This window comes from Trypanosoma cruzi, genomic scaffold, assembly GCF_000209065.1.
Source record: "Trypanosoma cruzi strain CL Brener 1047053517071 genomic scaffold, whole genome shotgun sequence".
Taxonomy (NCBI): domain Eukaryota; phylum Euglenozoa; class Kinetoplastea; order Trypanosomatida; family Trypanosomatidae; genus Trypanosoma; species Trypanosoma cruzi.
The window spans coordinates 87,394-112,929 of NW_001849513.1; the positions used below are offsets into that span (position 1 = coordinate 87,394).

Below are 25,536 nucleotides of genomic sequence, written 5' to 3' on the forward strand. Positions count from 1 at the left end.
CACAGACAGAGATGTAATGATCAGAAAATGAACACACGGGGCTTCACTCCCCGCCAGGTAAAATCCTGCTGCTGCCACAATCTTCCTCCTCTTCCTTCATCCCTCAATTTTTTCCTGCCGCAGTTCTCCCGATCCTGGCCATGGCAGCTGCAAAGGGGGGTACAGAGAAGGACGCTAAAAAGGCGAAGAAAACAACAAAACAAAACAAAGCAAAACACACACAAAAAAAGGCCATAAGGAGAATAATGCAGCTGTCAAATATGCATCGAGGGGGAACCGAAAAAGAGATGCTCTACAAGGGAAATCGTCACACTACCACCAATAAGAACATACCCTACGCATCCTTTTTTTTTTTTTTTCGTTCCTCCCCCTACCACTCTACATCCTTCTAAAACTCCGTGTTATTCCCAAACATCGTGTCGTGGTAGAAATGATTGAAATTAAGTCGCAGAAGAAGAAAGTTTAAAAAGTCAAATTGCAGGTGCTGCTCCTCCAAGGTCGTGAGAAGAGATGTGATTTCCCGCTGAAAGTCATCGGTCAGGCGTTGATACTCGCTCTTAATAGAAAACACGTCTCCATTCCCGCGTTCCAGCAACGACGTCAAAAGCGCTTGGGCCCCAACGTACTGCCGAACGATGCTGAGGACACTCTCAATGTTCTGGCGCATCGAGGCGCAGTCCCCGTGAAGAAGGGAGTGGAGTGTTAGATACTGCAGGTACGCTATGTGGGCGGCTCGAATTTCATCCAGTGAGGTGCATTGCCGCAGCGCCTTCATCAGCAGGTCCCACGAGACAGTGGATACCTCCGCCACGAGGTAAGACCAGAGATTGTTTACAAAATGATTCAACTGCAGTCCAAGGAGGTGGGCATCCGCTGCGACCTCACGCCAGGCGATGACCTCACGGCTTGTGTTGTGAAGTCGTCCAATGATGCGATCCAAGACAACGCTCTGTCGCCATGACTTCTTCAGCGCAACTTCAGCCCGCTTCACTTTGAACATGATGCGGAAAAGCCGTCGGTAGACTTTCATGGCGGTCACGTCAAAGATGTTATTGAGAGGCGAAGGCACTGTCATTGTCACAAGAAAGGCATCCCAGCCAATAATCTTGTCGTCCTTGACCATCTCACATTGCAGCATCGAAAAGAGATCCGTGTCAAGGTGCCTCGTGTATGGAACAATGTCAAGAAGCGCGCTTTGCATGTGATCACGAACAATGGAGGTTTGCACCATATGACTCAGTCTACTGAGCACAGGGTCCAGCCTGTCGATAAGAAGTTCATAGAAACCACCATTTCCAACCAGCAGGAAGGCGTTTACCATGCGAAAAACGTTGTCCAAATGAAATTCCTCACGAATCAGCTTCAACACCGCCGTGTTTGTAAAACACATCGCATCACGAACAACCGCACCAATGGTATCGAAAGAGGCGCCTTGTGCCGCAGTCACAATAGCCGGGTCCATGTGCCACTGTTTACACCTGCAGCAATTCCTAATAAAACTAACATTTTTTGTCACCAACATGACTTGTTCTGCTAAAGCGCGCGACACGGTTGTTGGGAGCATTTCTGGGAGAAGCGCAAACTTGGAGGACCAGAACGCGTCGGAAGTGTTGTCAATTCGTGGATTGGACTTCACAAAAAACTCATTAAAGGGATCCGATATCTCCCCCTTGGTGATGCTTGACACGGCCATGTAGAGGAGCGGACTCACTGCTTCCATGTAAACCTCAGAGAGCAACGCATAAAGTCTCGTAGAACCCTGCTGCACGAGCCGCTGCAGCTTTGATGCAAGTTCCCCTCCCTTCACAGACTCTGTCTCACGGAGAATCGTGAAGAGCACTTGCAACTTCGGCTGCACCCTCTTGAATGCGACAACCAAATCACTGAATGTCATTGGGGGTAATCGACGCTCCCGAAAGGAGGCCACCAGGCAATGATACTGCAACAACTGCTGCCGCATTGCGCTTCGCAAACTCTGCTGCAAGAAGGACCGTTCGGTGGTAGTACTTCTAAGCACTTCATCAATCTGGTGTGCCAGCCAGCCACACTCCTGCAGCGTGAGGAAGGCCTGACGCTGGCGCATCGTGCCCACTTCCGCACTCATAACATATCGATGAGACGTCGCATCGTACGTGAAGTACTTCGTCTTCTCCACACCCATCCACATAAAAAGCACGTCGGATATAAACTCGCTCTCTTCCACCGCTACACAGGTGTGTCCCACGGCGCAGGTTGGAGAACCGTCACCCTCGTGCGGCATACACTCCATGGCATCCCCATTAGGCTGCATTGTGTCACGGTAGCGCGGCATCACACCAGTGACAACCGCCACCGTTTTCGACGATGCCGCGGCCTGCCTCACACCAGCCGCATCCGCAGACGAACGATCTCGACGACAGAAAATACGACCAGGCAGTTCAAACCCACCGCAGTTCTTATCTTCAACAGAATTATTGGTGCCACCCACATCCTCGCCTGGTGCGCTCCTGTCCTCCTCTCCACGACGCAACACTCCACCCACCACCTGCTCCACAGATGGCACAGGGACAACACTAGAAGCCACCCCGCTCGACGAATGCTGCACAGCACCTGCACCACGCAATTGTGTCGCAGCTCTAAAAGGAATCACACGAGGACTGCCCTCGCGCGGCAAAAAAATACCGTTCTCTACCTTCGGCAATTTGGACGGAAAAAAAAATTCCCGTCCACCACCGCCACCGCCACCGCCACCACCGTCTGACATTGAAAAGACTCCTAAAATAAGCAATATTCTTCGGTCAAAGATAATAAGACACAAACAAAGGTATAAATAGAAATAAATAAATAAATAAATAAATAAATATATATATATGTGAATCAATCCATAAAACACCGTATGTATTTGGTAGTGTTAGCAAAAAAAAAAAAAAAAAAATGGGAGGAAGGGTCTGGTTTTTGGTTAGTGATCTTCAATAGATGAGCATATATTTACTTATTTATAATTATACTTGTATCTGTATGAAAATTTTTGTCATTATTCGCATTTTTGTTTGTTTAGCTTTTTTTTTTTTTATGCAGCATGTGTTTTATATTTGTCTTTTTTGGGTTAAGGTTTGGGTTTTAAAGTAAATAATTCAACTCAAGAACAACCGAAAACCAACGGGGTTCGCGAACAGACGCCGCCATGAGATCAGGGATGCGCTCTCAGTCAACTTCCTCCACCTTCGGTGAAGACGACGGGCTTTAAAGACAAAAACCAAACCAACAAAAGACAAACATAACAAAAAAAAAACATAAAAAAAAAAAATTAAACAAATAAAAATGCTAATAATGACAAAAAATTTTATAAAAATACAAATATAATTATACATAAGTCAATATATGCTCATCTATTGCAAATCAATAACCAAACACCAGACCCTCACTCCCAAAAAATTTTTTTTTTCTTAGACAGAACCAAATCCAAATAATTCAACTCAAAAAAAACCGAAAACCAACGGGCTATTGGTTCGCGAGCAGACGCCGCCATGAGAACATCTTCGGGGATGCGCTCTCAGTCCACTTCCTCCACCTTCGGTCCTGACGAAGACGACGGGTTCGCGCCGCCAGGCATGCCTCCGGGCATTCCACCAGGCATACCTCCGGGCATACCGCCGCCCGCGCCCATGCCCTGGTACATCTTCGTCATGATGGGCGTGCACAGGTTCTCCAGCTCCTTCTGGCGGTGCTCGTACTCCTCCTTGCTGGCCTCCTGGTTGTTGTTCAGCCATTGCAGTGCCTCCTCCACGGCACTCGTAATCGTGTTCTTGTCGGCCTCCTCAATCTTGCCAGCGACGTTCGGCTCGTTTACGGTGTTCTTCATCGAAAATGCGTAGTTCTCAAGACCGTTCTTTGCGTCAATGCGCTCGCGCTGTTCCTTGTCCTGCGCCTCGTACTTGGCAGCCTCGGACACCATGCGCTCAATGTCCGCCTTGCTCAGGCGGCCCTTGTCGTTCGTGATGACAATCTGGTTGCGCTTGCCGGTGCCCTTCTCCTCCGCGGACACGTTCAGGATGCCGTTGGCGTCGAGGTCAAAGGTCACCTCAATCTGGGGCACACCGCGCGGCGCCGGCGGGATGCCGGACAGGTCGAATGTGCCGAGCAGGTGGCAGTCCTTCGTCATCGCACGCTCTCCCTCAAAGACCTGGATGTGCACGCCCGGCTGGTTGTCCGCGTACGTCGAGAAGATCTGGCTTTTCTTGGTCGGAATCGTCGTGTTGCGCTTGATCAGCGACGTCATGACGCCACCCGCCGTCTCGATGCCAAGCGTCAGCGGGGTCACGTCGAGCAGCAGCAGGCCCTCCGTCTGCTTGCTCTTGCCGCCCGTCAGGATGAAGGCCTGCACGGCGGCACCGTACGCCACAGCCTCATCAGGGTTGATGCTCTTGTTCAGTTCCTTGCCACCGAAAAAGTCCGACACCAGCTGCATCACCTTTGGAATGCGGGTGGAGCCGCCGACGAGCACCACGTCGTGCACGGCACGCTTGTCCATCTTGGCGTCCTGGAGCACACGCTCCACCGGCTGCAGCGTCCCCTCGGAAGAGGTCGCCGCAGAGCTCCTCGAAGCGGGCGCGAGTGATGGTTTGCCTGGAAGTCCACGTTGTCGAAACAGCGCGTCGATCTCAATCGTCGCCTGTGCCGCGGACGACAGCGTGCGCTTGGCGCGCTCGCAGGCGGTGCGGAGGCGGCGGAGGGCGCGCTGGCTTGTCGTCAGGTCCTTGCCCTTGTTCTTGCGCTTGAACTCGTCCGTGAGGTGCGACACGAGGCGGTTGTCAAAGTCCTCGCCGCCCAGGTGCGTGTCGCCGTTCGTCGCCTTCACCTCAAAGATGCCACCGTCGATCGTCAGCAGCGTGACATCAAACGTGCCGCCGCCAAGGTCAAAGATGAGCACATTGCGCTCCTTGCCGTCCTCCACTTTGTCCAGGCCGTACGCAATGGCGGCAGCTGTCGGCTCATTGATGATGCGCAGCACCTCCATCCCCGCGATCGTGCCGGCATCCTTCGTCGCCTGTCGCTGGGAGTCGTTGAAGTACGCGGGCACCGTCACCACGGCCTTCTTCACCTGCTTGCCCAGGTACGACTCCGCAATCTCCTTCATCTTTGACAGCACCATCGAGCTCACCTCCTCCGGGTTGAACGTCTTTGTCTCGCCGCGGAACTGCACCTGGATCACCGGCTTGTCGTCGCCCTTCGTGATGACCTTGAAGGGCCAGTGCTTCATGTCCGACTGCACAACGGGGTCGCTGAACTTCCGCCCAATGAGGCGCTTCGCGTCGAAGACGGTGTTCGTCGGGTTCATCGCAACCTGGTTCTTAGCGGCATCACCGATCAGACGCTCCGTGTCGGTGAACGCCACGTACGACGGCGTTGTGCGGTTGCCCTGATCGTTCGCAATGATCTCCACGCGCTCGTTCTGCCAAACACCAACGCACGAGTAAGTTGTGCCGAGATCGATGCCGATGGCTCCCTCGTACGTCATTTTCTTCTTCTTCCCTGCTGTTTTTTTAAAAGATAACTCTCGACCTTGATTGACTCTGGCGTGCTCCGTGGCACACGGCGGAGGAGCGGGGGAGAAAGGAGGAAAGGAAGCCGGCAGTACAAGGACACGCACACAGGCGGCAACAGGAACAACAATGGCAGAGGCAACCGTGGTGCCCTCAACAGCACAAGTGCCATCGCAATGACAGTACCAATAACAACCGTAACCAATAATAACAATAATAATAATAATAATAATAATAATAATAATGGAGAGGGAAAAAAAACAATAATAAAAATAGTGATGGCTGCTGGGTTTGTCGCAGACCACTACGTTCTACAAAGGAGAAAACCAACGGGTTATTCGTTCGCGAACAGACGCCGCCATGAGAACATCTTCAGGGATGCGCTCTCAGTCAACTTCCTCCACCTTCGGTCCTGACGAAGACGACGGGTTCGCGCCGCCAGGCATGCCCCCGGGCATTCCACCAGGCATACCGCCAGGCATACCGCCGGGCATACCGCCAGGCATACCGCCAGGCATACCGCCGGGCATACCGCCAGGCATACCGCCAGGCATACCGCCGCCCGCGCCCATGCCCTGGTACATCTTCGTCATGATGGGCGTGCACAGGTTCTCCAGCTCCTTCTGGCGGTGCTCGTACTCCTCCTTGCTGGCCTCCTGGTTGTTGTTCAGCCATTGCAGCGCCTCCTCCACGGCACTCGTAATCGTGTTCTTGTCGGCCTCCTCAATCTTGCCAGCGACGTTCGGCTCGTTTACGGTGTTCTTCATCGAAAATGCGTAGTTCTCAAGACCGTTCTTTGCGTCAATGCGCTCGCGCTGTTCCTTGTCCTGCGCCTCGTACTTGGCAGCCTCGGACACCATGCGCTCAATGTCCGCCTTGCTCAGGCGGCCCTTGTCGTTCGTGATGACAATCTGGTTGCGCTTACCGGTGCCCTTCTCCTCCGCGGACACGTTCAGGATGCCGTTGGCGTCGAGGTCAAAGGTCACCTCAATCTGGGGCACACCGCGCGGCGCCGGCGGGATGCCGGACAGGTCGAATGTGCCGAGCAGGTGGCAGTCCTTCGTCATCGCACGCTCTCCCTCAAAGACCTGGATGTGCACGCCCGGCTGGTTGTCCGCGTACGTCGAGAAGATCTGGCTTTTCTTGGTCGGAATCGTCGTGTTGCGCTTGATCAGCGACGTCATGACGCCACCCGCCGTCTCGATGCCAAGCGTCAGCGGGGTCACGTCGAGCAGCAGCAGGCCCTCCGTCTGCTTGCTCTTGCCGCCCGTCAGGATGAAGGCCTGCACGGCGGCACCGTACGCCACAGCCTCATCAGGGTTGATGCTCTTGTTCAGTTCCTTGCCACCGAAAAAGTCCGACACCAGCTGCATCACCTTTGGAATGCGGGTGGAGCCGCCGACGAGCACCACGTCGTGCACGGCACGCTTGTCCATCTTGGCGTCCTGGAGCACACGCTCCACCGGCTGCAGCGTCCCTCGGAAGAGGTCGCCGCAGAGCTCCTCGAAGCGGGCGCGAGTGATGGTTGCCTGGAAGTCCACGTTGTCGAACAGCGCGTCGATCTCAATCGTCGCCTGTGCCGCGGACGACAGCGTGCGCTTGGCGCGCTCGCAGGCGGTGCGGAGGCGGCGGAGGGCGCGCTGGCTTGTCGTCAGGTCCTTGCCCTTGTTCTTGCGCTTGAACTCGTCCGTGAAGTGCGACACGAGGCGGTTGTCAAAGTCCTCGCCGCCCAGGTGCGTGTCGCCGTTCGTCGCCTTCACCTCAAAGATGCCACCGTCGATCGTCAGCAGCGTGACATCAAACGTGCCGCCGCCAAGGTCAAAGATGAGCACATTGCGCTCCTTGCCGTCCTCCACTTTGTCCAGGCCATACGCAATGGCGGCAGCTGTCGGCTCATTGATGATGCGCAGCACCTCCATCCCCGCGATCGTGCCGGCATCCTTCGTCGCCTGCCGCTGGGAGTCGTTGAAGTACGCGGGCACAGTCACCACGGCCTTCTTCACCTGCTTGCCCAGGTACGACTCCGCAATCTCCTTCATCTTTGACAGCACCATCGAGCTCACCTCCTCCGGGTTGAACGTCTTTGTCTCGCCGCGGAACTGCACCTGGATCACCGGCTTGTCGTCGCCCTTCGTGATGACCTTGAAGGGCCAGTGCTTCATGTCCGACTGCACAACGGGGTCGCTGAACTTCCGCCCAATGAGGCGCTTCGCGTCGAAGACGGTGTTCGTCGGGTTCATCGCAACCTGGTTCTTCGCGGCATCACCGATCAGACGCTCCGTGTCGGTGAACGCCACGTACGACGGCGTTGTGCGGCTGCCCTGATCGTTCGCAATGATCTCCACGCGCTCGTTCTGCCAAACACCAACGCACGAGTAAGTTGTGCCGAGATCGATGCCGATGGCTCCCTCGTACGTCATTTCCTTCTTCTTCCCTGCTGTTTTTTTAAAAGATAACTCTCGACCTTGATTGACTCTGACGTGCTCCGTGGCACACGGCGGAGGAGCGGGGGAGAAAGAAGAAGAGGGAAAAATTTACGATTAGTTTTTGTAGAGTTTTTTTTTTGTTTTTGTTGGTTATTTGCTTTGTGTTTCCGTTTCTTGGTAGCTTTATTGAAGGTCGCTACTTTTTTTGAGTGTTTTTTTTTCTTTTTTTGACGAATGATGTATAGTGTATGTATTGAATTTGGTGTCAAGTTGTTTTATTTGCTCTTTTTTTTTTTTTCTCTTACCGGTATTGTTTGCGATAATGTGGTTTTTTTAATTCCTTTGCTGCCTCTTCTAAAGTTTCCCCCGACTGATAATCAGGGTTGGAGTTTGATGATATGCTCGACTTTTCCTTGTTGGGAGTGTTGGCGTGCCGTAATTGCCGTTTTAGGTTTTCTTTTCTCTCCATCAACCATTTGTCAATGTCGTACCGGGTGAAGCCCGTTTGTGGTGAACGGGTGGTGTTGTGAGTGACAGAAGCCGGTTCTTCAGTGTTCTGTGCATGTGTTTTGTCCGAGGTCTTTTCAGGGGTTTGGGAGGGTGTTTGTTTTTTGTTTAATGCTTCCCATTGTTGTTCTTCTTTTTGTTTCTGGGGCCTCTTTGAGGCTGCTTCTCCTATTTCGTCAATGATAGTGGCGACGTAACGCAATCCGCCGAGGTGGCTAAAGATGGCGTTGAGGTGTGGGCTGCTGTGCTCACGGCACGGCACGATGGGGAGCACAGTGGAGTCCGTATTTGACGTCTGAAGCAAAAGTCGGGTACGGAGACGAGCGGCGCAGTCCACAAATGTCCTCAGCAATTCAATAATGGATTCAAGTACGGCACTCAGCTCTGTGTCCGCTTCTGCTCGAACAATGTGACTACTCTCGTAGCGTTCGCTAGCCTTCTCCGGCGTCGCCGCCTTTTCAAGAAGAGAGCGAAGGTGCCGTCGCTCCTCCGCATGGAGTGCTGCGCGTTCTTCAAGAAGGCGCTCGTTTGCCTCCTTTTCACGAAGGAGAAACGCCTGCTCCGCCGTCTTGCTCTCCAAGTCACGCACCTTCTCCATCAGCTCCCGGACTTGTGCCTGCGCGGTGGTCGTGCTTATGCCGTCATCCACTGTGGCCGGGTACTGTTTCACGGGCTGAATGCCCCCTGTTCGTTGCGCGGACGGCGACCAGAGGGGAGCATATGGCACTTCTGTCGTCATACTGCCGCGGTCCACAGTTGACACGCGCCGGTGGGGTGCGGCATCGGTTCCCGACGCAAAGACGTCACTCCTGCCTGCAGCCTCTCGCTCCATCAGAAGTTTGACATCCTCCAAAAGAGCATCGTTCTGCGCGTTGAGTGCCCGCAGTTCTTCTTTGGCGAGTTGCTGCTGCTGATCGCTCACCTCGCGCTGTCGCTGCAGTAACTGCTGCAGGTTGGCAACACCCTCCTCTGCCACCACGCGTGCCTTGCGCTCCGCCTCCAACTCATTGATTAGTCGTTCGTTCTCCGCCGCAAAAGATACAATCTCACTTCTCACCCCTTCCAGCGCGTTGCTCTCGATCTGTTCCATGGCGGCACTGTCCGCTGCAGTGCGTGCGTGTGTAGAGTGGTAATGTGTTGCCTTCGCCTTGGCGGATTTCAGCTCCCGTTTTAGTGCCGCCACCTCGCGTGAGAGACGGCGGCACTGCGCCGCCATTGCTGCGCCTTCCTCCCTTGCCTCTTCAGCTGCCCGAAGCCTTTCTTGGAGCCTCCCCATCTCTGCGCCACTCTCACGCGACTTGGCGCTGGACTCCTGCAGCCTATTGGCTTCTCGTTCGATGTGTTCTTGCAGGTGCCGCTGTTGGCGCTTCACTTGATCCTCGAGCACGCCGAATTCGGCTCGCCAGTCGCGGTTCTGTGCCTCGAGCTGCGCCACCTCCTGCATCAGCGCTGCCTTCTCCTCCACGAGTGCCGCATTCTCACGCTCCAGACGGTGCGTTTCGTCGAGCACGTTTTCCAACTCCTCCGTCTTTTTCTGCAGCTGTTGCACCGCACGGAGATAATTCAGCGATGAGGGCGAAGACTCCATTTTGCTCGTCTTTTCGCAACTCCGGCGCAGGCGCGGCCCAACACTTTGCCCCAAAAACAAACCAAAAAAAGAAAAAAAAGAAAAAAGAAAAAAAAGAAAAAAGAAAAAAAAGAGCTAAAATAAATATTCAAAGCACACATCACACGCACACAAGGAGATAAATAGAAAGAAAACAGCAGACGCGAGGCGCTAAAACGACATGTAATGCTTGAGCAAAACGTCACGGAGACGTGTGAAAAATAAAGAAAAAACGCAAAAATAAATAAAGAGACCTTTCAAGTGCGTCCCCCGTGTATATATAATTCCTTTTGAATAAGTTTCCGGTGTATGGGCCACAGGAGTTACTACTGCGCATGTCACTTGCACATTGGAGTTCAGTTCAATAGAGAGGGGCGAAGGAAGGAGGAAAGAGGGAAAAGAAGGGGGAGAGGGGCGCATAGAAGCAAAGAAACATAATAAGGAACAACATCGGATTCACCATAACGCGTAGTGGGCCTCCAATACACCCGCAACATTATCAAACTTGTACTTCGTTCCATCCACAAAAATCGAGCCATCAAAGATGCCCCATGCGTGATCCAAATTGCCGTTCACGACGCCCAGGTGAAAGACGCCATCATGTGCGTCGGCACGGCGAAAACGAAGGTGAATGCCATTTCCTGTAACAGCCCATATTTCAGCCATTTTCGTATCTGTATTGGCGATCGTAACTCTACGAAACTCCACACGCGTGTCAAGCACCACAGCCTTTCCGCCAGTGTAGAATGTGTTCTCCACACTTTTGTTATCCACATCGTATGTGCCTTCCGAAAGGTGAAATCCGTAGCCGGCGGAGGCGGTGGCACTGGCCCAATGCCAGTGCGTCTCGCGACGTAACAGGCCACGTGTGTAGTCCATAGAAAAATACCCTTCCCCGCTCCATTCCTTTTCGTTAAATCGCATGTTGAGAGGCGTCTGCAAAGGCGCGGCTGCCATTTTATTTACGAGTGCGGCACGCCGCGGCCCGAGCGGGAACACAATACCAAGAAATTCCTCAGGGAGGGTTGCCACGGCATGCACTTCGTACCTCTGCGACGCTGTCCTTGTACCATTGCCCGTTTGTTGCCACACGGTGCCCGTGACGTCAACTTTTATGCTGCGATCCTCAAAACAAAGACTGGCTCGCTGGGAGGAAAACGGGGGATGAAACTCCACTCGATGTCCTGCACTGGTGGGGCCCATCTTACCCTTTTCATTGGGTATCCATCTGCCGCCAAACCACGGTGCCAGTAACGGCACGACGGTCATGGCCTTCCAACTCTCTTCCGAGTCCACATTGTAGAGGCTGACGGTGAAAACAGAAATGTAGTTAAATTGAAGAACAGCAACTCCCACAAGCCATGGGCCGGCGGTAATTCCGACCCAGACAAACTCCTTTTTTTGCGTGTAGCTTTGAACGGCGTTCAAAGGATGCAGCTGTACGGAGTAGAACGGCTTCAATGTACGTCCCCAGACATAACCTCCTGTTGCTGCGTCGTATGACGAATTTGCTTCCTGGAGGGCGAAGGAAAAAAATATTGTGCGTACTTCTTTCAGTTCCACGAAATTAGGGACCTCTTTGTCCTTTTGTAGCCACGGCACCGCAGCCGCCGCCACCACCACGACACAGCCGATAACAACAAACCCTTTCCACATTTTTTGTTTTTATTTTCAAGAAGAAAGCCTTGTCGTGTCTTAATCTAAAAGGCAAGAAAAACGCACACGCACGGAAAGCAAAACAAAACAAAACAAAGAAACTAACAATAACAACAACAACAACAAAAAGGATGGGTGGTGAGCAGTGCAGCAAAAAATAAAATACCAAATTTTGTGTTTGGAACTTCTTTAATCGCTTCGAATTTTGTTTGTGTTCGCCCTCCGCTACGAAATTCATCGGTTTCCCCCCCACCACCACTCAGTACCACTCCCCCCCCCCCCGTCGTTAGAATCGCTTGTGTGTGTCGTGTTTCCTGAAGTAGCTCGTGTATTCCTGCTTCTTGATGATCTTCCGGAACTTTGTCTCGGTTTCGCTCTGCTCCTGGGCGGGGTTGTCCAAGTCAGGCCCCCGCATCACACCGACTCCCTTCCTAATAACATGCTTGAGAAAGAGGTGCTGAATCATACGTGACAGAGTGTTCGCCAACACACATGCATTTCGTGTGCCGCAGTTGGTCACGCCAAAACAGCCTAAATCGTGTTCGCAGTTGTATCGAAACGATGATGCCGCCGGAACGTATTCCATTCCCATCACATGTCGCGTCAGTTGTATCCGCTGACACCGCTCCTGTTCCCCACCCAGCCACTCCACTCCAAAATCAAAATGCGGACCCGCTTTGGTGATTCCCGCAACCCCCAGTGTTGTCCGCGCATGACGTACGGCGTCAAGGGAGAGCAGCAAAAGTTTTCCGTAGTCCTCCACAGGTGCGTATAGATTCATGGAAGCGTTCAGGAGCGGTGGACCGCAGTTTTCAAGAGCCCCCGTCTTAATCGGGTGAAAAAACCTCTGATGCTGCAGTGAAAGGCCTCTCGGTTGGTAGAACATTTCATTTGGGTCACGCCACAACATGGGTGGGCCATATCCGGCTCCGTGGCTCTGCGCAGGCTCAAACACGGTCTGCCGAATGGACTCTTCAAAAGAAATACCGCCCAGCTGTCGCTCCACAGCTGCAATGAGCAGCGCAACAGAAAAGTGGGAAACTTTGAGACGGGATAGCCATCTCCTTGAACGCAATCCCACTCGAATACGTGAAGAGGAACGCAAGTATTGCACGTAGTTCTCCCGTTGTTGTTGTCCTGTAAGGGCATTGGCGGATCCTCCTTGAAAAAATTGACTGATCGGCTTGTAAACACAACGCTGAGTTGCGGCGCATATGTTCCACGCAAAGAGAGGACGAAAACAATGGGCTTCCGCATCCTTCAGCACCTGCTTGTCGTCGACAACTGTATCAAAGGCGAGAATACTCCGCGCTGTCACAGAGGGATCCAGCTTATCTTCAAGCTCCGGTAAATAGTGAGCCAGAGGGGCCTGCAGGTCAAACACGCCTTTGCCATGCATCTCACAGAGGTAGCCGGCTGTCACGGGCAGCGAGAGCACACCGTATGTAAGCGGGTCCCTTAGTTTCATGTGGTTCCCCTTGTCGTCCATATCGCGTGGCCGTGTGCCGTCGCGGTAACCGCTCGCGAAGCAAAAAGGGCTACCGCCGTAAAACAGACCCCCCTGATATCCGGGGGAGGCACGCAGCTTCTGGCTGTGGCCGCTCACCATCAGATGGGCAAGTTCCAACACACTCCGCACGACGGGAGGGATGTCATCTTGCATGCCTTGGCGTATCTCCTCCTGTGTCACTGCCGCCCGCTGAGAGTTGAGGATCTCCTCGCGACTTTTGACGGGAGGAAACTCCATCCCGATCCGTCGACTCTTTTTTTTCCCCTCCTCACCACCGTCCCCTTTTTTTCGCTGCTGCTGCTGCTGCACCTCCTCTGCCATGTCGATGGTTCCCCTAAAGCCACCCTCTTCTTTGGCGCACCAAAACCCATCCACCGCTGGCGACAGCAAAAAAAAAAAAAAAAAAAAAAAAAAGAAAAAAGAAAAAAGAGACAAAAAACAAGGTCAATAAAAGAAAGAGGGAAAAGACCCCAAAAGTAATGGACGTGGAAACAACAACAACAAAAACAACAAAAAGAGCATCACGCCTCCCCCCCCCCCCTGCGCCGACACGCAAATAGCTGCAAGCGGCGTGAGAATTCATCATTATGTGGGTTAAACGCGGATGCAGCGGAGAAGGACAGACAGTAGCAACTACGCTACACGTTGCTGCGACACAAACAGTTCCAGGAGCTCGTCCGCCGAGTCCTGTCCAACGCCACCACCACGCAACTCTGCTACAAACTGCGCCTTTTCCCTCCAGTGCTCCTTTAGTTTGAGCAGCGAGGTCATAGGCTCGCAGTTTGGCCGCGGAAGTTTTTGTTTCTTGACAATCGCGATGCAAGTCTGCTTGCGCCGTTCCGCAATCCACTTCTTCGCTGGAATGGCAGAATGAAACGCAATGGCCTCCGCGGCGATGGCAGGGGCGTAGCCAAACTGCAGCCGGTCCGTCGGACTACCCTTGCCGTACTCGTCCACATCCACGGTAGCGTCTGAATGGGCATTCACGTGTGGTGCCGAGAAGGCACTCACCAGCGCTTTCTGCAGCGCCTCTTTCTTATTGCTTGACGGCCGCTGCTGCCGTTGTGCCGGTGCCGACGTCGAGGAGTGTAATTTCGGATCGATCGTCATCTTCTTCGTTTTTTCCCCTTCCTTCCGCCGCCCTGCCGTCGCCTTCGTTGTTTTTTTCACCATCGCGTCTTTTTTTTTTTTTTTTTCCTTCGCTCTGGTGCACATTGCAAACAACAACACAACACAGCAGGAAAAAAGAGAAGGAAGGAAAGGAAAGAGCGTCCCACAGTCCGTGGTATACACGACACGCAGACAACACCACATAAGAAACGTGTGGGACGGAGTGCCGCTATCGTCTCCCCTCTCCCCCCGCCAAGCACTGAAGCAAACGACTCATCGCTGCTGGTGAATTTCATCGTTTCTTTTCTCGTTTTCTGCACTTTGGATGGGCCAAACCAAAAAACAAAACAAAAAAAAAAGTATTCTGCGCACGGAAAAATAATAAATAAGTAACTGCACAAGAAAAAAATTTATTTGGCTAGCCCTCATCATTCCTTGGATTACTGCGCATGCGCTTTCTCCCTGTACTGGAGTCGCGTGGTGTTGACCCGCCTGATCCTCCGAGTGCGTCCCCATCATTCTCATTGGTGTCGTCATCGTCATCGCTACCGCTGTCGCTTTCGTTGTTGTTTTCTGTTCCCTTGCGGGATTCACGCTGCAGTGTCTTCATGGCTTTCTGTACAAGTTTCATGATCTTCGTTGTCTTGACATCCACCGCGTGCGTTTCTGTGTAGTTCGGCAACTGCTGCTCAAGCCATTGTTTGCCGTGCGTGAGAAACGCCACATGCCGTTGTAACTTCTTTGAGAGGGGCAGTGGCATCGCGGCCAGCGCCGTTTCAAGTTCTGTGAAGCCACTTGTAAGACGCTGCGTTGCGTCCATAATAGACACGGCCACCGCATCCTTTGCCGAGAACTTCTGCGCCACTTCAATCATCTTCTGCACCGCTTCGTCGCTGAGGCGTTCGGTGTTCTCAACAATGAGTGTCTTCTTTACGTTTGCGAGTTCCTCGGAGGCGGTAATGGTGAGAATACCGTCCGCGTCCACGCTGAATGTAACTGTGATGGTCGGGTCGCCCTTCTTGGCACGTGAGATGCCATCCAGAATGAAAGCACCTAATTTGTGGTTGTGGCGCGTCAGCGGTCGCTCGCCCTCGAAGACCTGCACCTCCACCTCATCCTGGTTGTCCTCCACGGTGCTGTATTCTTTCGTGGCGCAATACGGTATGGTGGTGTTGCGGCGAATGATGACATCAAACTTGCCGTCATCCACCTCGACGCCAATGGAGAGGGGCACCACATCCATCAAAACAACATTTGCCGTCTTTTCGGACTGTTGCTCAGCCGAGGTGCTGATGATGCTCGCCTGCACTGCGGCACCAATCGCCACCGCCTCGTCCGGGTGGACGGAGCTGCAGAGTCGCTTCCCTTTAAACATCTCCTGCAGCATGACGCGTAGTGCAGGAATGCGTGACGAACCACCAACGAGAATGACATCATCAATGTCATCTGGCGTTACCGCGGCGTCTTTCATCGCCTTTTGCACAACAGCCATGCAACGGGCAAAGATTTTGGCACACAACTCCTCCAGCTTGGCCCGAGAGAGAGACAGTGCGTATTCCTCCCCACCCGTCAGAATGCCGTCCATCACAATCTCCTCGGTCGTCGCATGAGACAAAACGCGTTTCGCCTGCTCGCACCGCGCGAGCAGTTTGGCAAGCAACCTTGGCTGCGAAGTTGCATCCACACCGTGACGATTCTTCAAGTCATTCAGGACGTATCGCAGCAGCTCCGTGTCCACGTCCTGTCCTCCGAGATGTGTGTCACCCGCCGTGGACCGCACCGCGAAGGAGCCATTGTCAATGGCGATGATGGATACATCGAACGTCCCACCCCCAAAGTCAAACACCAGCACATTCACGGGGCAATCCGCGCCCTGCGCACCGGCGCCAGAGCCAAGGCCAAGGCCGTAACACAACGCCGCCGCAGTCGGCTCATTTACAATACGCAGCACCTCCAACCCCGCGATCCGTGCGGCAGCCCTCGTGCGTTCCCGCTGGGCATCGTTGAAGTACGCGGGCACCGTGATGACAGCCTTTTTAACCCGTTTGCCAATGAACTGCTCGGCGCAAAGTTTGAGGTACGCGAGTACTCGCGCAGAGATCTGCTCTGGCTCCAGTCGAAGTGTCTCCCCATTGTGCTCAACGCGGATCAGTACACCATCGTTCTCCCCCTTTTCAACGGCAAATGGCCAGCGTTTCACGTCATCGTGAATGGTTTTCTCGCCAAACTTGCGACCAATCATGCGCTTTGCATCATACACGACACCTGTTACCCCGCGAGAGGCCAACTGCTTCGCGCTGTCGCCAACCAACACGTCACCATTGTGGAAAGCCACACACGACGGCGTTGTGCGGTTTCCCTGATCGTTCGGAATAACTTCAACCGCGTCGCTGCGAAAAACCGCCACGCACGAGTACGTCGTGCCGAGGTCGATGCCGATGGTACCATCAAACTCCTCCATTTAAAAACAACAACAAAAAGATATATAAATCCGGACCTTCACTGCGACAAAAAAACAAACAAACAAAAAAAAAAAGACTGGACAAACGTGGAGAAACTGCCCTCGGAAGGAAGGGAAAACAACAACAACAACAAAAAAAAAAAAAAGAAAAGAAAAAAGAAACGAGGCTAAAAACAATACAAATATAAAGAGAGACTGAGAAAAAATAACAACAATAAACAAGAACACAGTCTGCCTTGCAACGCAAAGTCCCCCCGTATTTGTGCAGAAGAAAGAGAAAAAAAAAAAAAAAAAAAAAAAAAAACGGGGTAAAAAATTGCTTGCGTGGTGGGTATGCAACATAAATATACATATACATATCCAAATGAAAACCTTTTTTTTTTTTTTTTTCTTTCTTCTTTTAAGGGCTTCTGTTGCTTTTTTTGTTTGTTTCGTTGCTTCTTGTATACATATACGTATCTAAATCACAAAACATCATCCGTGCATAGATATAAAACACGGTGTATTTCTTCAAAGTACTCAACTCGCGCACGGGCGCACATCTCTGCAGCCACCAGTTCGTCAATTTTGCTGCGGAGAAGCGATACGCGCTGCAAAAGCAACTCTGTCAGTTGTTTGTCAAAGTAACGTGCCTCACTTTCAAAACTCAAATGCCCGCGAAGGAACTGCCGGAAAAGTGTCTTCTGGCCGTAGTTGGCACACTCACAATCAAGCAATGGGCCATAGCCACTGTACGCCTCCACCTCCACCTTGCGCCTCGCTACTTCCTCCGCTTTTGCCAGCAGTGTAAAAGGAGAGTGGGCGCTCCAGCATTCGTCAATGTGTTCGTGCAGCACCGACCTCTCCTGCTGCTCTTCCCGCATAGTGGCACCGTATACAATGGCATGAAGGGAAAGCAATATGTCGCTACGGTCACGCCGTTCCTCCACAAGACGCCTTGTCCGAACCACATCCTCGCGGCTCAAAAGTCGTTCCATGTGGTTCATGCACGGTGGATGCGCGCTCTTTTTAATCCTCTTCTTCGTGGTGGCGGTGTACTTTGCCAGGGCGGCAAGAAATCCGGCACGCTCATGCCACCGGGAACTTTCCTCCCTCGCGTCACTCTCGAGATTTTGGCGCCGCGCCGTCTCCTCTCTGTAAAGCGCGTCAATTGCAATGGCAACAAATGCATGAGTGCATTGCATTGCACTGTACTCCCTCGCTTCCTCTTCCTCAATCCGCTGACGCCCGTTACGCACAACTGCAAACAAAATATGCATGTACATGTATAGTCTTCTGTTTTCCTGAAGAAACCGTGAAACGATCTCCTTGTAATTTTCCTCCATCGGCCTCTGGGCGCTTAAATCAAACCAATCACGGAAAGAATCCACCGTCATTTCAAGGTGAGACTCTACGATGCCATCAGATTCCTCAACGTGCACACTGGATGCGGCCCGCAACTCTTCTTCTTTATTTTCCTCACAATGCTGCGCCTCCAGCGTCTTCACCATGTCGGCAGATATCTTCTTAAGTTGCATCTCCTGCGACAAACTCATGGCCTGTTGCGCCTTCTCTGAGCGATGTTGGCGATTGGACGCCCTGCAAAAGAAGCGTTGAATGATTCGCACCGCTGCGTCCAGCGAGTCAAACTTGCGACCCATGCCGTGACTCCATTCCATTCCCCATCGTGACTTGCCGAAGCCCGGCCTCCACAGTTCTCTGCGCAGCCGCAGGAGATTGTCCCAACGCCATTCTCCCTCCGTCAGGCGTGCAAATACCTCCGACTCTTCCGCGACAATTTCAATTCGCACTCGTGCCTCGTCATCCAGCACCCGCAACTTTTCCTCCGACACGATGCACCTTGACATGGACGCCTCCGCCTCATCCACAATAGCGCCACGAACATTTTTTTCCCACGTCTGCAAGAGGTCACGACCCACAGTTTCCTCTTCCTCAATACAGAGGATCGCGGTGTAAAAGGAACGCCAGGCCCAAGCCCCATTCTTCATCACTGCGTGATATATCTGCAGTGTCCCCAGTTCCTTCTCCTCCTGTGCGCAAATGGAGTCCCTCGATTGCGACTCGGCCTCTTCAAAAAGCCGCACCTGTTGGATGAACGAGTAGGACCCCTCTATCCACCGCACTGCGCGCCATAGTGGATATGGCTGCAGTGGTTGTTGGCGCACATACAGGCGATACGGCACATGTAGAAGCTTTAAAACGGGCGGGATGATCGCTGTGCCATCGTCCTTTTCCAGTGGGTAGTCACGGAGATTTTGTGCCTCCGTTTCCTGCAGGTTTGACGCACGATTCATCAATGTGTAAACAAAATAATCAAATATGTATTGATACGACATTTCTACCGCCCGTTCAATGGCCGACATGGACTTGTGCACTTCCTCCAATGAAATGGGGGAGGCGGCAGCCTCCATCTGTCGCCTCATCCGACCAAGGATGGCACGGTAATCACGTGACCTCATTTGCCTTCGTCTTTGGGTCACATATTTCTTAAGCTCCCGCCTTTTCCGTTCATTCCACCCGGTTCGTTGAAGCATGCGCCACCACCGCTGAACCCGCACTATCGCACTCAGCCGAGCCTGACAGCTACCGTAGACGCACAGTTCTTCTATTGCCATTCTTGCTTGAGTTTCCTCAACAAACTGCAAGTGCAATACGCCGTGCTGCCACTCCAGCAGATGGCGGTCTACGCGTTCCTTCGAGATAAGCGCCAGCCGGACTTTCCACTCTTCCTCGCAGACGTCATAGTCCATAAGAAGATCTGATCTTCCGCGGTAACCGCCCGTGCCGACGTTACGGCGGGGAAAAAGGCACGCCGCGGGCGAGAAGGCTTCAGTGGGATAAAACGACATCGCCGCAATGCGCGACTCCCAATCACGTATCCCCCATAAGTCCTTAGCGATAAACTCTGCGGTAGCCGCCTCTCGTTCCACCTGTCGGCGTCGTTCCTCAAGCAGCACCAGTTCACGCAGCGATGCTACATGACGTCGTGCATCTTCTTCCTCACTTACCATGTCTGCCCGTGTGGTTGTCTCAAGATGCAGGAGATGGCCACGCTCTTGGTATTCGCGCACAATCCGCATGTATTTTGACCGTTGTAATGCCAGCGACTTCGCCTCAATCGCGGCTGTCTCCCGCTCTGCCTTTGCCTTCTCCTTCTGGTAGTGCCAAAGAAGCTGGTGGCGTTTCTCGTGCTCCCGCCCGCATATGACGCTACGTAACTTGGACTCCACTCGCTCCAACCGTTCCTTTTCCACTGCTAACTCGAGGGCCGCCGCCTTCGTTTCCATCCGTCTTAACTCCTGACGCCGTCGAGACTTGTCAATGGATGGAAGCAAAGGCCCCGACTCCGTCGACACAAGGTCCGATGGCGGCGGCAATGGCACCCGCGAGCACCACATGTCGCCCTTCACGGATGAGTGGAGCGGAGGCAAGACAAACGAATTCATTACCCCTTCTTACTTCACGCACAATCTCCCTACGTCTCCTGATTGTATTCTTTTCGCCAGGCCGTTCAAACAAACAAAAAAAGAAGCAGAGAAAAAATGATGGGGCGCACAGGGAAACTGTCATCCAAGCCACAAGATAACAACAACAAAAAGATTGCGTCCAAAATTGGGAGTGGAACGACTCATCCACCCACGAAAGCAACGCAAAAAGAGAGAATAAGTGTTACAAACAAACCGTCGCAGTGGAATTAGTAAACGTCGGTAACCCCCCCCCCCTTCCAATGTCTTTTGTCCTTCTCTCGCTTATTCATCCCTGCTGCCTATTTGTTTCACAAGATGCCTTCCAGTGAGGGCTGCCAAAGCCGGTCTTCGCGCCTGGGGAGGAGACGTGTGGCATTCGGCGCGTGAATCCCGGACTGTTGTTTCGTCAACACCCGTCGCATTGGATTATAGCACATCATGACGTCGTCAGCATCGTCAATAACTGCATCGGCATTTCCTCCGTTGCTTGTGTCGTTATTCTCGTCGAGACTTCTCCTGTCCCTCCTCACACCGGCGCTCACATGTGGTCGCCAGGCGTGGGAGGAAGCATCCGGTGCAGCTGGGCTACGGCTGCCGCCACTACTACTGAATTGCGGGGTCGTCTGGTCAATATACAGGACATCATCGTCCTCTTGGTCATCGACATTGTTGTCAGGATTGTTCTTGTCACCTCTACGGTTCTCCTCCTCTTCATCACTGCTGCCATTATCGGACAAAACAATCATCGCTTGCGCCTTGGAGGTGGCTTCTTCTTCCACGTCAACGACAGGCGGGGCACGCGGGCGTTTACCGCGACTCGAGGAACGACAAGGTGACTCGCTGCTACTGGAGTCTGCGCCCTTCTCCCTCTTGTGGGTATGCCGCGGTCGCCTCTCCATTTCCCTCAGTGCTTGATAACGCGACTGCAACTGACCCAGTTTCTTCCGTTTTTTCTCCGCCATTCGTCTCTGCTCGCTGACATCGCGCTCTAGTTCCTCAAGTGTTGCCGAGGAATGCATGATGTACATCTCCAGTTCCGTGGCTGTCATATTTTCCACGCACAACCTTTCTCCCGCCAGCTGCGGCACATGTGCGGCCGGCGCCCCAATTGGGAGAGTCTTTGACAGCCGATCCAACTCCGCCTGTGTCTCGGAGAGCCTCGCATGCATCAGAGCGCATGTGCGTGTTAGCTGCGTCACTCGCTCACTTTGCTCGTAAAGCGTGCGAAGCTGGGCTATGTGACTCCTCTGTGCGTGATGCGTCTTTTTGAAGCACGACGCGGCCTCTCCACCGCCGAACTTCGACCCACAGCGCGTATCCCCGCCACTAGGAAACAATGGAATAAGACGCTGGATAGGCACCATGCATGCCGGGCACGCAACAAGACGACTGTCGCGGCTGCAACCGCCGTTGCTGGTCGTTTTGTCAATACTTTCGCTGCCCAGCTCAAAGGGCGTTGGCAGCGCGGCACCCACCCCTCCCGCGTCCCCTCGAGCAATCAGCTGCTGCAGTTTTCTTCGCTTGCGCACGTATTCCACACATCCCGCGTGAAGGAGGTGCTGGCACGGCAAAAGAAGCACCGCCCGCAGAGGTCCCTCGTCGCCGATGGGAACAGCACACTCGCAGCACTCCACAGGAACCTCAAACATCGCCGACACAATGCACAACAACAGAGGCGTAGCAAACCACTAAATCTAATTTTATCACAAAAGTGATCCCTGCAAGACTTGCTAGAAAACAACAACAACAACAAAAAAAAAAAAAAAAGAAAAAGCTCTGCAGTTGCAGCAGTAGTTTAAAGGAATAGAATCCAAAAAAACATAAGGAACCCAACTTTCATGCCCGGCCAATATGTTTCGCCTCCGCGGTTTTTTCGTTGATGTTCTCTCACTCATTGTTTCCCTCCCTCCTCGTCCTTTTATGCTGGTTCTTTGCACTTTCCTTTCACTTTTTCTTTTTTTTTTTTCTTTTGCGTCTACGCCCACAGGCACAAAGCGAAGGCAGAAAAAAAAGAAGGGGCAAAGGACATGCAACGCTAAATTCAGACACACAGAGACACAGAGATACAAAAAAAAAAAAAAAAAAAAAAAAAAAAAAGCCAATCTCCGTTCCTAACTGTACATTTTGTTTCTTTTCCCGCCTTTTCCGAATTGCAACCGCAGCAGCAAATCACACACGCCGCCTCAACTTTGACGGCGGCGGCGGGGGCGGCGGCACTCTGGCGGTGTTCACCACCGAGAAGTAACTGAGACGCGGGGCACAAGGCAATATACGCGCAATAAGTTCCACCGGCAGCGACGCACACTGCTCCACGTTCGCCAGTGTCAACGACTGCAAGGAGACAAAAACAAACCGACCAACTGTCTCATCTACAGAGTGCACCGTGACGTTCTTTGTTCCTCTGCGTGACCGGTTTTCCCGCGGCGACTTTATCGTCGGCCGCCTGAATTCCTCAAAAACGTTCATGTTGGAGAGGTTCACCGTCAGCTCCCGCAGCTCAGGAAATGCCTGCGCGGGGAGAAGAAGACGGGTAAGCGCGCTCAGTTGCAGTGGACACCATAACTTCACTCGCCACGGTCGCCGCGGGGCGCGTAACATGTCAAAGAACTCTTCGTGAATATTTAATGGAGGACGCAGTTCGCTGCCTGGAACCGCGGCCTGGTCACGCCGGGAGCCCACCACAATTTGCTCCAATGCAGGGAGGCGCTGCCACCAGCCGGGAGACCACTGCGAGAAAAGATCCACGCCAATCTTGAGTGTTTGCAGCTTCGGTGCAACAAGGTAAAGATCACTGAAGAAATACTGCGGGATATGCGGGTTGGAATTGCAGTCCCACTGAACGCCACGGAGGTCTAGATACATCAGCGACAACAGGGACTTCACCAGCGAGGGATACACATGATGGGAACACAACGGCAAGGAAGTACTGACCGGCAGCGACGAAGCGTACTTGGAGTCCACAAGGTTCAACTGTTTTACCAGCTGTCCCCTCTTGTATGAGGCGAAAAACGAGCAGAGTGAGTCCACGGCGGTGTGACTAGAAAGAGAAGCTAACGGAATCATATCAGGCACAACAGTGGCGTTTGGTGGGGTCAGTGCAATAACAAGCTCGCGCAAGCGCCGACAGACGGAGCCAATCTGTAACAATTCCCTCGAACAATTCCCGAGAAATGCACAGATGCAACGCAGAGTAGCGTCATCCATAAGGGCAAACTCGTCATGGGGTACAGGCACCTTCTGAAGCGCATGCAGCGCCTCACGCGCCTCACGATGCGGGTCGGGCTTTAATTGTTCCTGAATTAATGACGACATGTTTGCGTAACGTACAAGCGGCGTTGCTCTAAAAGGCAGCGGCCTGCGTGCTGTCAGTCCGCCCGTAATCAGTGCGGAGTCAAAGAGTGCCGTATCTACTGCCGTCACTGATGCCACAGCGCGATTACAAGACCGTCGCGACGCGCCCTCATCTAACGCCGCCACCATTCCCAGCCGCCCTCTCACAGGACTCCACCACTGACAGTTCCTCTCTCTATTTATATATTTATGTAGATACCCACCTCTTCCACCTTTCGCGTGCAAAAAACACGGCAACCATAAAAAGCAATAAAACAACAACAACAAAAAAGCAGCGGCGTGCGGTAAGACAGGAATGAACCACAAAACAACCATTCCCCTTTCACTCCTCACCGCCCTGCAAAAACCGGTTCTCTCACAGCATCTGACCCGATACCTCGTTGAATCTGGGAACTCCTGCTCCGCCCGCAGCGCCGAGGAGCGCACACACGGACGCAGTTCTTCTTCGGCCGCTGCGGCGTGACCAGGAACGAAGCTTGTGATGCTAAATCCGAGAAGGCATCCGACCCCGCACAGCTCACAGGCACATTGACCACCGGCATCGTCGCATTGGCCGAACGTATTATTTGTGTCCGACGGCTCAAGACAGTGGCTCACCGCTCCACCGTAGCAGGCGACCGGGAACCCACGTGCACGGACTCCATTCTCACTCGTGGGGAAGAGGCCGCACTGGCCCGCCTCCGCAGCGGGGTTTCGCACAAATGCGGATGGCTGCTACGGCCACTGCAAACCGCTATCCCAGGCAAATGCCGTTGTTGTGCGGCGCGGATGCCGCACTGGTGTCGTGATGCACATGGTTAAGGCCCGTGGCATTACGCGCTCCCAGGCGCTGCGGAAATTTAACTTCCCCGGTGAGTCGGAACGGCCAGGGATCTCGCCGGAACCACCACCCACCACTTGAGCGAGGACGAGGGCGAGAGACGGCACGCCGACCGCACCTCCGCCACAGACTGCACAGCCCAGGCCGAAGCTACTTTTATGCTGTTTCCGCACGGCGTCGTACGACCAACAAGCCGGACCCAGACTTCGTCACCGAAAATGCCACAAGCACGACTGCTCCGGGTCAAGAAGAAAGCGTCCCGGGAATATGACGATCCTGCTGCATCCATCCCGTCCCAATGCACGTCCTGTGGATTCAGGTCCGAGACGAAAGCGAGTCCAGTATCTTACATGCGCGCACACGAACGCCCCAAAACAGAGCTGCAGCCGGCAAAAAAGACCACGGCACTCATTCAATGCCCTTAACGTGGCAAGCAGCCGGGCATTGCCGGGGGGGCTGGCCACCCACACCCGGCACAAGCACCCCCACGATGAGAATGTCACGACACCAAAAATGATGCCACAATGCACGCACGCCACAAAGCTCGAAACACAGCAGGAAGAACGCCAACTCCGCACAGCGACTTTGCCTCTGCAGGCGACTCCCTCCGCCGCGCAGGAGAATGCCGGCGAGGAACAGCGCACCGTGTGCCCAAGGTGGCACGCACACTTCCATTCATCAACGTCCCACTGCCGCCGTTAGAATGGCAACAGAGGCGTCATGCTGCCGAGAAGGCGCACGTTGCCCGGCGATGGCACCCCGAGGGGATCACCACCGGTCAAATTTCGCCGTCCAGCATGCGGCTTTTAGTCCCGCAGCAGTCACGGAATGGGCCGGCATAGCACGGCACACCACGGGCATTGACCGGACATCGTGAAATACAACCAGCGTGAAATGTGTGACTAGACACTTCCGCATCTACTCCGCTGCCCGGCTCTGTGGGCGCACAGACAAAAGCAAGGAGTGGACGCTGGGGAATTGAGGAATCTGTGCTTTACAAAAAAGTTGGCGCAGTTTTCTTCTCGAGGGGGAAAGGCTCTGCCGCCCCCCAAGCAGCACTCCCACGCGGCGAGAAGGCACAAAGCCCCTCGCAGATGCGA

At 53.3% G+C, this 25,536-nt stretch overlaps 11 protein-coding genes across 11 annotated transcripts, besides 35 other annotated features; all 11 read right to left on the reverse strand.

The window, feature by feature from the left end:
• Positions 1-2,887: part of a sequence feature (areas merged during assembly that could not be assigned to a particular haplotype. This can correspond to areas where the two haplotypes were merged or to regions with more than two copies in the genome that were merged during assembly.) that runs on past the window's edge.
• Positions 194-217: a microsatellite.
• Positions 389-2,743, reverse strand: Tc00.1047053511211.150 (gamma-tubulin complex subunit, putative; the record flags this gene model as incomplete). Its single annotated transcript, XM_812643.1, has 1 exon — positions 389-2,743. The coding sequence occupies one exon, from the start codon at positions 2,741-2,743 to the stop codon at positions 389-391; it is 2,355 nt and encodes a 784-aa protein (XP_817736.1).
• Positions 2,706-2,734: a microsatellite.
• Positions 2,814-2,850: a microsatellite.
• Positions 2,888-3,443: a sequence feature (haploid, non-Esmeraldo-like haplotype).
• Positions 3,224-3,352: a sequence feature (A-rich).
• Positions 3,444-3,500: a sequence feature (heterozygous, Esmeraldo-like haplotype).
• Positions 3,501-5,026: a sequence feature (areas merged during assembly that could not be assigned to a particular haplotype. This can correspond to areas where the two haplotypes were merged or to regions with more than two copies in the genome that were merged during assembly.).
• Positions 3,533-5,497, reverse strand: Tc00.1047053511211.160 (heat shock protein 70 (HSP70), putative; the record flags this gene model as incomplete). The annotated part of the gene is made up of 1 exon (XM_812644.1): positions 3,533-5,497. The coding sequence occupies one exon, from the start codon at positions 5,495-5,497 to the stop codon at positions 3,533-3,535; it is 1,965 nt and encodes a 654-aa protein (XP_817737.1).
• Positions 5,027-5,672: a sequence feature (heterozygous, Esmeraldo-like haplotype).
• Positions 5,673-5,843: a sequence feature (haploid, Esmeraldo-like haplotype).
• Positions 5,726-5,767: a microsatellite.
• Positions 5,844-5,993: a sequence feature (heterozygous, non-Esmeraldo-like haplotype).
• On the reverse strand, positions 5,909-7,942 carry Tc00.1047053511211.170 (heat shock protein 70 (HSP70), putative; the record flags this gene model as incomplete). The annotated part of the gene is made up of 1 exon (XM_812645.1): positions 5,909-7,942. The coding sequence occupies one exon, from the start codon at positions 7,940-7,942 to the stop codon at positions 5,909-5,911; it is 2,034 nt and encodes a 677-aa protein (XP_817738.1).
• Positions 5,994-7,471: a sequence feature (areas merged during assembly that could not be assigned to a particular haplotype. This can correspond to areas where the two haplotypes were merged or to regions with more than two copies in the genome that were merged during assembly.).
• Positions 7,472-7,610: a sequence feature (heterozygous, non-Esmeraldo-like haplotype).
• Positions 7,611-7,694: a sequence feature (areas merged during assembly that could not be assigned to a particular haplotype. This can correspond to areas where the two haplotypes were merged or to regions with more than two copies in the genome that were merged during assembly.).
• Positions 7,695-15,650: a sequence feature (heterozygous, Esmeraldo-like haplotype).
• Positions 8,250-10,043, reverse strand: Tc00.1047053511211.180 (hypothetical protein, conserved; the record flags this gene model as incomplete). Its single annotated transcript, XM_812646.1, has 1 exon — positions 8,250-10,043. One exon carries the CDS (start codon positions 10,041-10,043, stop codon positions 8,250-8,252), a length of 1,794 nt encoding a protein of 597 aa, XP_817739.1.
• Positions 10,107-10,153: a sequence feature (A-rich).
• On the reverse strand, positions 10,518-11,717 carry Tc00.1047053511211.190 (uncharacterized protein; the record flags this gene model as incomplete). The annotated part of the gene is made up of 1 exon (XM_812647.1): positions 10,518-11,717. One exon carries the CDS (start codon positions 11,715-11,717, stop codon positions 10,518-10,520), a length of 1,200 nt encoding a protein of 399 aa, XP_817740.1.
• Positions 11,792-11,814: a microsatellite.
• Positions 11,821-11,843: a microsatellite.
• Positions 12,004-13,548, reverse strand: Tc00.1047053511211.200 (hypothetical protein, conserved; the record flags this gene model as incomplete). The annotated part of the gene is made up of 1 exon (XM_812648.1): positions 12,004-13,548. The coding sequence occupies one exon, from the start codon at positions 13,546-13,548 to the stop codon at positions 12,004-12,006; it is 1,545 nt and encodes a 514-aa protein (XP_817741.1).
• Positions 13,616-13,666: a microsatellite.
• Positions 13,861-14,541, reverse strand: Tc00.1047053511211.210 (hypothetical protein, conserved; the record flags this gene model as incomplete). Its single annotated transcript, XM_812649.1, has 1 exon — positions 13,861-14,541. One exon carries the CDS (start codon positions 14,539-14,541, stop codon positions 13,861-13,863), a length of 681 nt encoding a protein of 226 aa, XP_817742.1.
• Tc00.1047053511211.220 (heat shock protein 70, putative) lies at positions 14,756-16,798 on the reverse strand (the record flags this gene model as incomplete). The annotated part of the gene is made up of 1 exon (XM_812650.1): positions 14,756-16,798. One exon carries the CDS (start codon positions 16,796-16,798, stop codon positions 14,756-14,758), a length of 2,043 nt encoding a protein of 680 aa, XP_817743.1.
• Positions 15,651-16,049: a sequence feature (areas merged during assembly that could not be assigned to a particular haplotype. This can correspond to areas where the two haplotypes were merged or to regions with more than two copies in the genome that were merged during assembly.).
• Positions 16,050-16,367: a sequence feature (haploid, Esmeraldo-like haplotype).
• Positions 16,368-16,843: a sequence feature (heterozygous, Esmeraldo-like haplotype).
• Positions 16,844-17,208: a sequence feature (areas merged during assembly that could not be assigned to a particular haplotype. This can correspond to areas where the two haplotypes were merged or to regions with more than two copies in the genome that were merged during assembly.).
• Positions 16,931-16,960: a microsatellite.
• Positions 17,067-17,102: a microsatellite.
• Positions 17,172-17,200: a microsatellite.
• Positions 17,209-18,914: a sequence feature (heterozygous, Esmeraldo-like haplotype).
• Tc00.1047053511211.230 (hypothetical protein, conserved) lies at positions 17,263-20,244 on the reverse strand (the record flags this gene model as incomplete). Its single annotated transcript, XM_812651.1, has 1 exon — positions 17,263-20,244. One exon carries the CDS (start codon positions 20,242-20,244, stop codon positions 17,263-17,265), a length of 2,982 nt encoding a protein of 993 aa, XP_817744.1.
• Positions 18,915-19,165: a sequence feature (haploid, non-Esmeraldo-like haplotype).
• Positions 19,166-19,302: a sequence feature (heterozygous, non-Esmeraldo-like haplotype).
• Positions 19,303-19,357: a sequence feature (haploid, non-Esmeraldo-like haplotype).
• Positions 19,358-25,536: a sequence feature (heterozygous, Esmeraldo-like haplotype).
• On the reverse strand, positions 20,574-21,914 carry Tc00.1047053511211.235 (hypothetical protein, conserved; the record flags this gene model as incomplete). Its single annotated transcript, XM_812655.1, has 1 exon — positions 20,574-21,914. One exon carries the CDS (start codon positions 21,912-21,914, stop codon positions 20,574-20,576), a length of 1,341 nt encoding a protein of 446 aa, XP_817748.1.
• Positions 22,000-22,038: a sequence feature (A-rich).
• Positions 22,333-22,362: a microsatellite.
• Tc00.1047053511211.240 (hypothetical protein, conserved) lies at positions 22,435-23,931 on the reverse strand (the record flags this gene model as incomplete). Its single annotated transcript, XM_812652.1, has 1 exon — positions 22,435-23,931. One exon carries the CDS (start codon positions 23,929-23,931, stop codon positions 22,435-22,437), a length of 1,497 nt encoding a protein of 498 aa, XP_817745.1.
• Positions 22,459-22,480: a sequence feature (GC_rich).